Source organism: Momordica charantia (genome assembly GCF_013281855.1).
Source record: "Momordica charantia cultivar OHB3-1 chromosome 9 unlocalized genomic scaffold, Mcharantia_2.0 BLBB01000009.1, whole genome shotgun sequence".
Taxonomy (NCBI): Eukaryota; Viridiplantae; Streptophyta; class Magnoliopsida; order Cucurbitales; family Cucurbitaceae; genus Momordica; species Momordica charantia.
This window is the reverse complement of record NW_028275167.1, coordinates 24,257,151-24,269,746: the sequence shown is the minus strand read 5'-3', so window position 1 is coordinate 24,269,746 and position 12,596 is coordinate 24,257,151. Positions and strand designations below refer to the sequence as shown.

Below are 12,596 nucleotides of genomic sequence, written 5' to 3'. Positions count from 1 at the left end.
ATTCGTCCATCGAACTATTTACTCGATCCCAGATATTTCTAGAACACCTAGATGTAGAAATATAAGAAGAAAAATATTCTCTTCTTCATCAAAAGAAATGATATTTTCGCAAACAGTACAACACATAAAAAAATTAACTAAATTTGTCAAGATTTCTCAAGTTCTAAATATCTTGAAACTCCTCCATTTAAAATTTGACTTAAGCGAAATGCAATAAAATGAAGGAAAATTCCTGTGATCGAATGAAATGGATAAGAGACTCGCGGGATTGATGTAAGGGGGTGGAGATGACTATACGGATCATTAGAGACCTCTTGAATCTTCTATTTACCTTTTTTTTTTCTACTTCTATTTTACTCTTAATACAAACCATAGTAACAACAACATTTATATTAATATATATCATATATATATTGATAAATATAAATATATATAAATGTCAAAGCCTAGCGGGTGCCAGATTATAACACCACAGCATAACAGAGGTAGCCATTATGGCCATTCAATTATCGTAAAATACCCCCTCCTCCTCCCTCCTCCGCCCCTATCTCTACCGCCGCCGCTCGGACCCTCCTCCAAAACCTCTGCTAAACAACCCCACGCACACTCAAACCAAAAAAGAGAGAGAAAAAGAAAAGAAAAAAAGCACCAAATTTTGGATGTTTTTTGTGTATGGTTTTGGGGTGATTCTAGAACTGGGCGGCCTCAAAGGTCTGGCCAAACTGCCAGTTGGAGGGTGCGGCGTTGTAGGCTGTGAGTGTGCGGCCGTCGCTGAGGGTGACTTGAAAGGACAGCGCCTGCCCGTTCAAGTAGTTGTTGCTCTGCCAGTTCTGGCCCCAGTTTCGCGACATCGCTTGCCACCCGGTGCGTGACCCCTTTATCGACACCGCGTGCACGTCCCCCGCGCCGCCGACGTTCGTTATCAAGACTAGGTTGAAGTACGAGTGGCCGTTGATTGTGAACCGTACTCCCCCTTTCTTCATGCAGGGCACCCTATTTTTCAAAACACACACTCACGTTCATTTACATTTTTTCTTATCGGTCAGGATCAATGTTGTTCTTAATACTGTTAAATGTTTGACAACTTAGAGAAAGAAATATGAAGATAAAGATTTTGTCTATTTTCCAAGGTGAGAGGACCTGATTTGAGAGCAAATATTTTCCAAACTTAGGTGCTGGTAGTAAGACATAAAAACGAAAGGATGATGTTTGGCTCGTTAGTGGTGATAACCAAATTTTGTTCTTGCTACCATTGAAAATTTAACAACTCATTCTATTGTTTTTGTATTTCTCTCTTAATTGTCAAAGATTTAACGATGTGAGGACAAAATTTATCATTATCACTATTAAATGTTTGACAACGGGAGAAATATGTAAAAAATAGAGAATTACTAATTTAAGAGGGTGGGTTGTCAAACGTGTAATAATTGTGGTAAAGATAAAATCGGTCCAAATAAAGAGTGAAAGTATTTTTCACATAAAAAAATTAACTAATTAAGAGAGATGAATACATCCAGAAAAAGAGAATATATAACAAATAAATTCTCAATATTTTTTACACCGGTAGGTATTCTTACCTACCAGTATGCACTTAAATTTTATCCATTTTTTAATGTCATTAAAACTTGGAAAGAGAGAAAAAATTCTTCCTATATGTTTTTCTAACCTTTTTCTTTTTTAATTTTTGATGAATGTGCAATTATGTTTTAAAGTAGTTTAGGATCAAATTAAATCATAGTTGTTTTTTTAACCCCAATCGTTCTACTAGAGAAATTATAACAAATAAACAAAAAAAAATTGAAGTAAAAAGAAAATTTTGCTTCCCAACTATTTTGTTCTCTGTCTTTGGGTTCTTTATTGTTAGAAAAAAAAAATAATGGAATGCATTTCTTAAATATTCATGTGATTTTTCAAAAGATTTATGTAGTTTCATCTCAAAAAAATAATCTAACGTTATGATTTTTTTTAAGTAAACATTGTGGTCGGTCAAAAAAATTATTAAAGTGTTCTCATTTTAAAACATACACTTTCTTAAATTATTTTAAGAAATTGTTCTCATTTCCACAATTTCTTAAAATACACTTTAAAAATTGAAAAGAAAAATATATGTGAAAAGAATAAAGGGATTGTTTGCATTTCAATGGGTAACAAAATTAGTAAAAATAATTTGTTGAAAATTAAATTTTGTATTTAATAAACATGGACAAAATTGTAAAATTACAGATAAATGGAATAAATCAGATAAACCATCACATTTTATATTTATAAGATGTTAAATCTTAGTTGTGTGCCAAGCTATGGCTTAATATATATATGATTGAAAATTTGTCTTATTATAATTTAGACACACAACAATAAATTAGTACAATAAGTCCTCTAATAATTTTTTTGGAGTGTAATATATCAAATCAACTATAACGTTTTTCTTTTTATTTATTTTTTATTTTTATTTTTGTCTTTTTGTAGAGTACATTATTTTGCTAAATTTTAAAAAAAAAAAAACACACACACACACAGTTTTTTAAAGGGCCCATTTAAAAAATGTCAATTTCTGGATAACTTTTTTTATAGACCAACTCTTTCTAATAATTACAAACTTTTTAGTCATTAATTAATCCTATCCAATTTAATATATAATGAAAAGAATTCATAGATAAAAGTACTATTCCAATGCATATGAATTTGTTAATGCAATAATTAGTAATTATTTATATACTTATTTACAAATTAAGATCCTTGATATGATGCTTTATTTATTATGATTTATGCAATTTATTCAAAATAGATATTGGATCTGCTTCAAATAATGATTGAGTGATGGGATTATAAATAAAAACACCTATTATTGATGTAATTATATAGAATTAGAATATATTACTTCTTATAATTTTGTAGGACAAAAATTACTCTCTATTTAACATAGAATCAGATCCTTTATTTTGAAAATCATGCTTATAATCCATCAAAATTTTTAAAGATTTAAATCTAAAATTCCAAAAATCTATTTTTTGAAAAAACAAAAATATCTAAGATAGCTAATAATCCATTAAAAACCAAAGTTTGTAACTCATAAATCTAAAAGAAAAAAAAAATTGTTAAACAATGGTAACCATAATGAACATTCCAACCTTCAATTTTTATTGAATAATATTTATCTTAACCAATCAAATTTTACATTGAATTAATTTCAACTTTTAAAATAGATGGTTATTATGGGGTTTAATTCATTCCTTCTCAATTCATTCTAGTTCCTTTGAATCGATGAGCTACGATTACATTTAATTTATTAAACACAAATTTACGGAGAAAATATATATTCTGCCCCCACGACACAGTCAAACCACAACATTCCTTCTAACTGTCTAACGCAATGCATTTTTATGAATAATATTTAGATACGGACTATCATTAAAAAAAATGATTGCTATTTATTTTTTTAAATATTTATTCTCTCTTAATCCTAAAAAACATATTGTTGAGACCAACTTATCTATCAAAGGCAATAATAAGAACAGACGAATAAAAATATGTCACGTCAAAGAGTGAGTAGAAGGTTGGAAATGAAATACCTTCGGAAGGAGACGGGGACGATTCCGGCGCGGTACTGGGCGATCTGGAGGAAGGCAGGCTCAGCCATGTCGAAGTGCTGGAGCGGGGGGTTGCACCAGCCGCCGTTGTTGTTGGGGAGGGCGAAGTTGGGGGGGCAGAAGTTGGTGGCGGTGACGGTGATGGTGCCGGGGAGGCACCACTTGGGGTCGTTGGTGCATGTCATCTCGTAGCAGGCGCCGCAGCTCAGGCCGTTGTTGAACAGCGCCGTGCTCAGCGCCACCGTGTTCGTCCCGTACCCTTGGCTATACAAGTTTCCGTACCCACAAGCTCCACCTACACAAATCCATCACAATAGCCGCCCCCAATTCCTCAATTCTCTCGTCAATATAATACCACTATTGTGGTTGTTTTTATCTCTCCATTGTTTATGAAGTTTCAATTTAGACCATTACTTTTATTGGTCGACGTGTTTAATGTGTCTGATGGTAAACTTACGTACGTGAGAGTTATGATGCTAGACGAAATTGAAATTTTGACTAATTTTTTTCTAAAACGTAAAGGATATGTAACTTTAATATTTTACTATAGAGACCAAATCGAAATAACGCTCAAATATTAGGGATTAAAACATATAGTTACTTTTTTATTAATTACCTTGCGACTGGTTAATTATCGTGTTACGTAAGCTTACTTTAGCCACATTTTGAAACAGGTATAGTGTGAAAAAGGTTAAAAAAAAAGGCTAAATCAAAACAGAATTCAATTCAAACAAAATGCTGAAATATTAGAGGCTAAAACCATGTACGTATACGAACTTACCCATAGTGCCAGATGCATCGCCACCGCCGTAGAAGGTGGCATGGCCGCTCTGCCAGCCGCCGTAGTCGGCGGCAGTGGAGCCAAAGTAGAGGTGGAGGAGGAAGAGAGAAAGAAGAAGAGAAGAAGCCATATGGGTAAAGTTCCAAGTGTAGTGTGAAAGGGTGGGGCTTTTGGGTTTAGAGGTAGAGGAGAGGAGAGGGGAGATTTATATAGGGGAGAGAGAGAGAGAGATTTGGCAACAAGCCATGTGTGTGATACAAAAACAAAGGGCTAATTTTACTTTGGAAAGAGAAGGGAAAGCCACATAAAATTGAAAGAGAAAGAGGAAGGAAGAAGAAGAAGAAGAAGAGAGAGAGAGATTTAGAATTATAATAAGAGCACATGCAAATGTTTGGGATTGGGAAATTTGGGATAGCCTCTCAATCTTACCCCACACCCACATGACGGTGATGAGAGAGAGAGAGCTGCATCACACACTGCAAAATTTTCACATCTCTTACTTCAAAAGCTTTGAATCTATTAGAAAAATGTTTGAGGAGGATTCTAATAGATTCGATCTTCAGAAAATGTTTATCCAACGGGTTTTGTTTAAGACGTCGAACTTATGTTTCTCTTCATGGATTTGTCGAATCTCGTCATTTGAGGTTTATTGGACAAAAAATAAAATCTCAAATTCACTCTACTTCATACAATTTTTCTCTTAAATACGGATTGTTTACTAAACTCGATCCAAGCTTTACATTCTTAAATTTAAAATGTTGAACCAACGTCTCAAACACGCTTTTTTTTTAATTATGTGATATGTAGTCTTTATAAATTTTATAAGGATATATTTAATTATGTGGATATGTAGTCTTTATAAATTTTATAAGGATATCCTAATATATAATAGACAAAATTTGTGATAGACAAAATTGTAATTAGTTCAAAAGATCTATTTGAAACTTTTTTAAAATACAATGTGAAGATAAACTTGCATAACTTTCAAAGTTTTAAAGTTCTAAAAAAATATTTGTAATGGTATATTATATATATATATATATATGAACTAAATAGACGTAATTCTGAAAGTTGGTAATTTATGTTGTGTTTTGATTTTAATTATTATCTTTATTCCATTAATTAAAGCATAAATAATTGTTTGAAAATTATAGCCACTACTAATACCTTAATAGTTGAAAGGTGCGGTTTAATTTCAGTAAATATATATATATAGATAAAATATTCAGGAGTTTCATAATATAATATATATATATATATATATTTGTCACATGGTAATATCGTAAGCATTATTGCAATATCGAATTATTATTATTTGATTAAAATACTATTTTGATCTTGAAATTGCAGTTTTGGTTCATTTTAGTTCACGTATTTTCAACTTTGATTTATTTTAATTTCTTTACTTTTAACATGTTCGTTTTGATCTTATACTTATAAAAGGTGACCATTTTTTCTCTATTTTTAAAATTTTAATTCAAATTCTTCCCATAACGGAAATCCATTTATACAAATTCGTAGTGATTAAATGAGATTAAAAATAAAATGGTTTTACTAAAAAATAATAATAAAATTAAATAATCAAAATAGTCATCTTTTAAAAGTACTTGGATTAAAATGAATATTTTGCAAGTATATGAACTAAAATAAACTAAGGTTAAAAGTACATGGATCAGAATGAACCTTTCGAAAGTACAGAAACAAAAATGAACCAAGGTTGAAAATATAGGAACCAGTACAGTATTTTAACCTTAATTAACTATTATTTTGGTGAAGAAATTTATTTATTTCCTTTAATCATTCATTACTTTTGTTTTTGGTCATTAGTCACACATTTAATGCCTTGTTGGAGTTCAAAAATAACTAGTAATAATAGACTTGTACCCACATGAGAGTACAAAGTTAACAAGTGGTTAGAATATTAATTAAAGTGACCCATCAAATGTGATTCATACTCTTTATCTACCTACCATAAGATGTTAAAATAATATTGTTCTATTTTTTCAAAATTTATGTACATTCTAATTTGATTTCTAAAATTTAAAAGATTTTATATATTTATGTTATTAATATTCATGGGTTTCATCGCAAAACAAATTGGTCGATGAATTTGTTGGACTCTGATACTACATTAATATTGGGATTTCATCTCAAAACCAATTCTTAACACATCCCCTTTCAATTTAAAAAAGTTATACCGCTTGTTTTCTTAATAGTTTAATTTTTACCATCTTAAACTAGATCTAGGTTATTTTCTAATTTTTGTTGTACAATCAAATAGTAAAGTAAATTGGTAGAACGAAGTTGTTTTTCTTTTTTCTTTTTTCTTTTTCTTTGAAAAAAAAAGTTCCAGTTAAATAAGGTTAAACCATATAATTAAAAGTAAAGTGAAAGAAAGAATGAGAAATCATTTTACAAACCAAATTAGTCCTTTGGGTCAAAAGTTAAATTAGCGTGTAATAAAGTGATTTTGGTGCGGTTATTTTTCTATTATTGTAAGAAATAAGCCTCCTTTTTAACCTTTTTTACTTCTCTTCTTCTTCACTCTTTGCTCTTTTGAGAACCAAATCAATTTGTTAAAGCAAAATATAAAGTAAGAAAAATAAATGTAAATAGTAATTTGGGTCGAAAAACAAATAAATTATTCAGTACTCTTTATTTGGGTAATTTGTAATGGATACCTTTTTTTAATTACATTTTAATTAACATTGACATTTTTCTAATACTTTAAAATGATTTTCTTTCCTTAGATGTGATTTTCCTTAATTTAAAATTTGTAACAATTTAGTCTCGGTGGTAAATGTTTTTATTAAAATTAAGTGTCAAATTTTATCATATAACAATTTAATTTTTCTAATTCATAAATATATTGGATCATCCTTAATTTATCAATCCATACATACAAGAAACTTAACAAAAAATGTTTCATAATAAGGATTAAATCATTACCAACTTTAAATTACAATGACTACATTGTTACATGTTAAAATTCAAATACTAAATTGTTACATACACGGATTAAAAAGTATTTTTTAACCTTTTTTTATGGTTTCTAAATAACAATAAAATTATATATTTTTAAAAAATTAAAGTATTCATAGAAATTTCTTAATGGTGCTTGCGTAATCCACAAGAACTCTTGACCTGTTTCTTTTTTCCAAACCTTAATTAATGCACCGATAACTCTGACTCATTTATTATAAAAGATTAATAAATAAATAAGAGGAAAAAGGGAAAAAAAAATGTCATATGTATGTGTCGGTTTCCATAAAATAAACATGTTGGGTTGGTACCTTTTGTAGATTAAAAAATATGTTTTTTTTTCTTTTGGAGAAACCCTAGGTTACATATATTTGATAAATAAGCAGTACATTTTATATTTGAAAAAAATAGTTTGGAATATATAAATCTAACTATGTTTAAATCTGAATTCAATTGAATGTAACAAATAGTAGAATTGTGAAAAAATATCTCCCACTCCAAGTCTTTCCTTGGGTTGGCTCCGATGTATCGAGTAGGGTTTGATCGGCATGTTTGGCTCAGGTCTATTCTAATGATCTAGTCGGGTAGTTCAACCCAATCTACTTGACCTTATGATTCGACTCACATCACTTCTCTATCCTCACTTCAGGTAAACTTTACTATATTTCATCTATAACACACTAAAATTTCAAGAAACATCGATTCATTCGTTCCTCGTTTAAAGTTGAATGATTGAAATATCTTAAATTCGAAAGAATTGAAAAAGAAATCGTATATATGAAGTAAAACTTTACGTATGATTTTTTCGAGTGATAAGAGTCACTTATTTGTTAACTTTACTTTTACATAGAGTTGCCAAAATACGCTTAATTCCAAAATAAAAGAATCACAGTTTATACTTGGTATTGACCCAAAGATACCAGAGAATATCTCGTAGCTTTAGTAAAACTATAAACAATAATTACAGTCACGTCTTCATTTTTTTAATTCGTGATTACCCTCTCAAACTGATACAATTAAGTACATTGTTATAAATTTATAACTTTGTGACAGCAAAAAAAATAATAATAATAATAAATAATTAAAGATTAAAAAATTGCACAAACTACCTGTAGGGAAATCAAGTCACTCTAAGCAATTTTCCCTTTCACAACTATATTCAATTAACTAAGTAAATCACACAACACAGAGAGAAATATAAGAAAAGTAATCAACAGCACAAGAATTTATACTAGTTCACCTAACAGATTATGAGTTGTGTCTAGTCTTCCGCTCAAATACGTATTGGTTCACCCCAACAGATTACGTCTAGTCTTCTGCTCAAATGCGAGTTTCACTAAAATAAGATTAGATTCAAGCACTCAAATATATCTCCCAAGAGATATTCACCAAGTCTCAACAAAAACTGTATAGTTTCTAAGTATTATAACACACTAGACTTAGGTACATTGATATTGATCTCCCCAACTCTGCTACCAATACCCCGAATTGCTGTCTCAAAACTGCCACATAAAACTGATAATTTCGGCGGCTAAAAGCTAAAACTTGAAACTGCAATATTTATAACGTCGATACAACGCCTCATGGTATTACAAATGGGAAAAATTATCAGTGCGCCTCCATCTTGACAGCACTGCGGCTCTGCATCCTGGCATGTAGCTCCATTTCTTCATTTGTTTTCATCCCTCTTCGTCCCAACGCGTCCCTAACTCGTTCGACAACGGTTTGACTCCACCAATTCCGACGCGTCTCGACTCGCCCCTGACTCGTTCCAACGTCGATTTGACTCTACCAATCCCAACCAAAAAAATACTATTATAATAAAACCTTTGAAATTTATCAAATACTTATTTCCCAAACTTACAATCTTTTTTGCAATTATAGACTCAACTTCCAACAGAGTTACGATGGTAAAAGAAGTTTCTGTTATATTAATTTAATAATTCAAGATAAATAATTCCATGCTTTGGCTTAGCTAGAAATTTCCCTTTGTCTCTCTCTTTTTTTTTTTTTTTGAGTCAATAATTTAATTTGTCATTTGCTTTGAAGTGTCTTAGAGATTTTTCTTGCAACAAAATCTATGAGTTTGTCTCTTTATGAACTTTGTTATTGCTTTTGCTTTTTCCTCAATCAAACTTTGTTTTAGTTCAATTTTTGTCACTTTCAATTTAAAAGATAAACCACAGTATTATTTCTTGATGGATGACCTAATTATTTTGGCATATAATAAACCTTCCCTAAAGATTAGTTTAAAGTGGGTATGGTTTTTAAAGTTTCATTCTATTTTCTTACCTTAGTAAAAGAGTAATATATATATCACTTTAAAAAAAATTTGTGGTCAGTGGTTATGTAACAAATATTGGTCAAAGTCGACATGGTTGAGGTAGGTTGACTGGACGCGCTAGACGTTCTAGAATGAATCGAAAAAGTCGCTTGGCAAAGAAAGTGCTCAAGTCAGTTTTGAGTTCGACCTTAGTATTGACGTAGTTAGAATGTGATACCTGACTGAAGAGTGAGACCTCCTATTTATAAATTTAAGTATCTGACAGGGAATTCGACAGGCGGTTGGGGGTGTCGGGTCAAAGATCGGCCTGTGAGGTGCACATGATCTGGGTAGGTTTCAGTATCTTCCTCTCCAGAATTTGACTAAGTGTTTCAGGTAGTTCTTGTGGAGGAACGAGCATCTAGGACCTGGTGGTCACGTGATAGTATCGTTTGACGCCTCCAAGAGTTAGTATTTGAAAACGAGCCACACGAGTCTATTAATTAACGTTATCTTTTGTACTTTGATCAAAATAACATGGTTCCTAGTTTTTTTTCGAGCAAAAATAATGCATTTAAAACAAAACATCACATTATTGCCTGATAGGATGATGACGAGACTTTTATAAGTATAAAGACCGAATAAGCTTATCGTCAAAACTTAGAGATGATTCCTAACGATAACTAAAAATGTAATTTAACTCTAACGATATGTAATAGTTCAAATGTAATTTTACTCTCAATTTTTTATTTTAAAGTTCAATTTTTTAAAAAAACTAATCTTGACGGGCTATAACATTTGAACGATAAGAACTTAATATTTTAAAACCCTGTCAATTAACTCGCGTATGAGAATTAATAAAGTCAGCGGGCACTCTTTGTACTATGATAACATATGGTTCTTAATCGAATTTCATCAATAGTTACTAGATTTTAACATTGTAACTAGGAAAAGATTGATAAGATTGGTTGGATGTGACCCTACCATCAAAAAGATTGATTGAAGAATTCAATGAACTTATAACTATATACTATTATTCTCCTCTCCTAATTACATCAAATTTTTAAGGTTAAATCACAATTAATTCAATCCATGCACTTTTAAGTATAGTTTTCAATTAGCTTCTAAATTTTGAAAGGTTTTAATTTTGACTTTCAACCTTAAATTATATTTAAGATTTTTTTAAGAAAAATTATATTTAAGGTGTTGTAAATATTATTGTAGATCAAAATATTGTCAATGTCTCAATTTTAGAGAAACTTCATTATAATTTTGATGTCAAAAAGCTACAAAAATCAATAAATTCATTAAAAAGAACTCAATTAATAAATAAACAATTTTAGAAAAGTTAAAATTTCTTATTAGTGCAGTATAATAAAAATATAGATTCATCTCTATATGTCGATGTCGAACTCATGGATATATAGAATTTTTTAAGGCAATATACATAGACTTGTAGGCATTTTTATTTAGTCCCTATGCTTAATGTCACCAACAAAAAGTCTGACGTATGATATGATCATTTAATGGATATACATGTTTACATTAAGGACTAAATAAAAACACAATTAATTCAATTTATAATTTACCGATTAAATAGATACAATATTCAAAGTGTCGGGATTGGGGATTAAATTTATAATATTAACCACACAAAATATTAAAAAAAAAAAAGCAAAGGTGTTAAAAGAGCACGTAGATGTGTTGGAAATGAATGGTATGAAAAGAAAAAGGTGTGGCCTCCGATTGTACAAATGTTTACAAGTGATTAAATGCAAGAGACCAAATTAATACCTTCACCCAACATATATGAATACGACTGTTTGCCACACCATCCATTTATGGAGTGTTCCACAGTGCTCTTTCATCGTCTCAAAATTGATCGGTTCCAACAGTTCGGTTAAATTATAAGTTTGGTCATTTTCTAATATATTTAGGAACTTATAAGATTTTACCTATCTGATCCCTGTACTTTAAAAAGTTATTAATTCGCTTATTTTAATGCCTACATGGTATGACAAGTTGATTTTGAGAAGGTTTAGACGTTTGATGGCGTAAGCCTAAGCTGACTGATTTAACAACATTTGAACTTCTGACTTTTAAGAGGTTAGTATAATGTCGTGACCAATTAAGTTATGTCTAAACCAATTTTAGTTAAATATTTTTTTAAGTATAAAAATTAAATAAATATAACCCTGAAAATTTTAGGACCTATTAGAAACTTTTTGAACTATAAAAACTAAAAAGCTACAATTCTAAAAGTTCAAACACGTAATTGAAACTTAATAGAAATATTGTTCTTATATATACTATGAACGATCATCTACTCTTAACTATTGATGTGAAACATTGTTCGCATTCTCTACCATTTTAACATATATGAAAGTAATTTTAACTATCATTCGTCCACCTCGATATGACTACAATTTCACAACACTTGTCCAAAAGCCAAAAGCACAAAGGTACATTTCAAATAATCAATTCAATTGATAGATACTCATAAAGAGAAGTAGTTAATTTCCAAACACACCCAAAATTAAAATTTGAAAAGCACTTTTAGCCATATATCTCAACCTCATGAAAGATTAACAAGTGTCCTTAAATGGTTCAAAAAGAACACACTTCATTAAAATGGTCATTGTCAAGAAATAGTCATCAAAATGGCCTAAGAATAGCAGCCACAAATGTCAGCCACATGAGCTTTTCCCTTAGATGCAGATTTAAGGGCTATTGGATTGCAGCCCTACCATGTGCCCTTTAATGGCAGCCCCATGGGGGACCCCTTCATCCTTATAATTTGGACAATTTAGTTATATTTCTTGCCCCACCTACCTGTATGTACATACACTGATACAAGGCTTACAAAAAAAAAAAAAAAAAAAAAAAAAAAAGGCCCTTCTTCTGAGTCTGTACAAAGCAGTTGCAAAAAAACAAAGTTTTCTCCTCCTCCAAAAGAGAAAAAACAGAGAATTAAAGACAAAAA

The 12,596-nt window shown here is 30.5% G+C and overlaps 1 protein-coding gene across 1 annotated transcript; it reads right to left on the bottom strand.

Moving 5' to 3' along the window:
• Positions 1 to 386: 386 nt before the first annotated feature.
• On the bottom strand, positions 387 to 4,676 carry EXPA8 (expansin A8). The gene is made up of 3 exons (XM_022291056.2): positions 4,369 to 4,676; positions 3,570 to 3,882; positions 387 to 993 (listed from the first exon to the last, which is right to left on the bottom strand). The coding sequence occupies exons 1-3, from the start codon at positions 4,496 to 4,498 to the stop codon at positions 690 to 692; spliced, it is 747 nt and encodes a 248-aa protein (XP_022146748.1). The 5' UTR covers positions 4,499 to 4,676; the 3' UTR covers positions 387 to 689.
• Between the last annotated feature and the right edge of the window lie 7,920 nt (positions 4,677 to 12,596).

Bases quoted from the DNA above. Each gene is read 5' to 3' on its own strand.
- EXPA8 (XM_022291056.2), bottom strand. From the start codon at position 4,498: ATGGCTTCTTCTCTTCTTCTTTCTCTCTTCCTCCTCCACCTCTACTTT. The intron at 3,883-4,368 runs GTAAGTTCGTAT...GGATTTGTGTAG, and splicing joins CGATGCATCTGGCACTATGG to GTGGAGCTTGTGGGTACGGA. The intron at 994-3,569 runs GTATTTCATTTC...TTTGAAAAATAG, and splicing joins GTCCCCGTCTCCTTCCGAAG to GGTGCCCTGCATGAAGAAAG.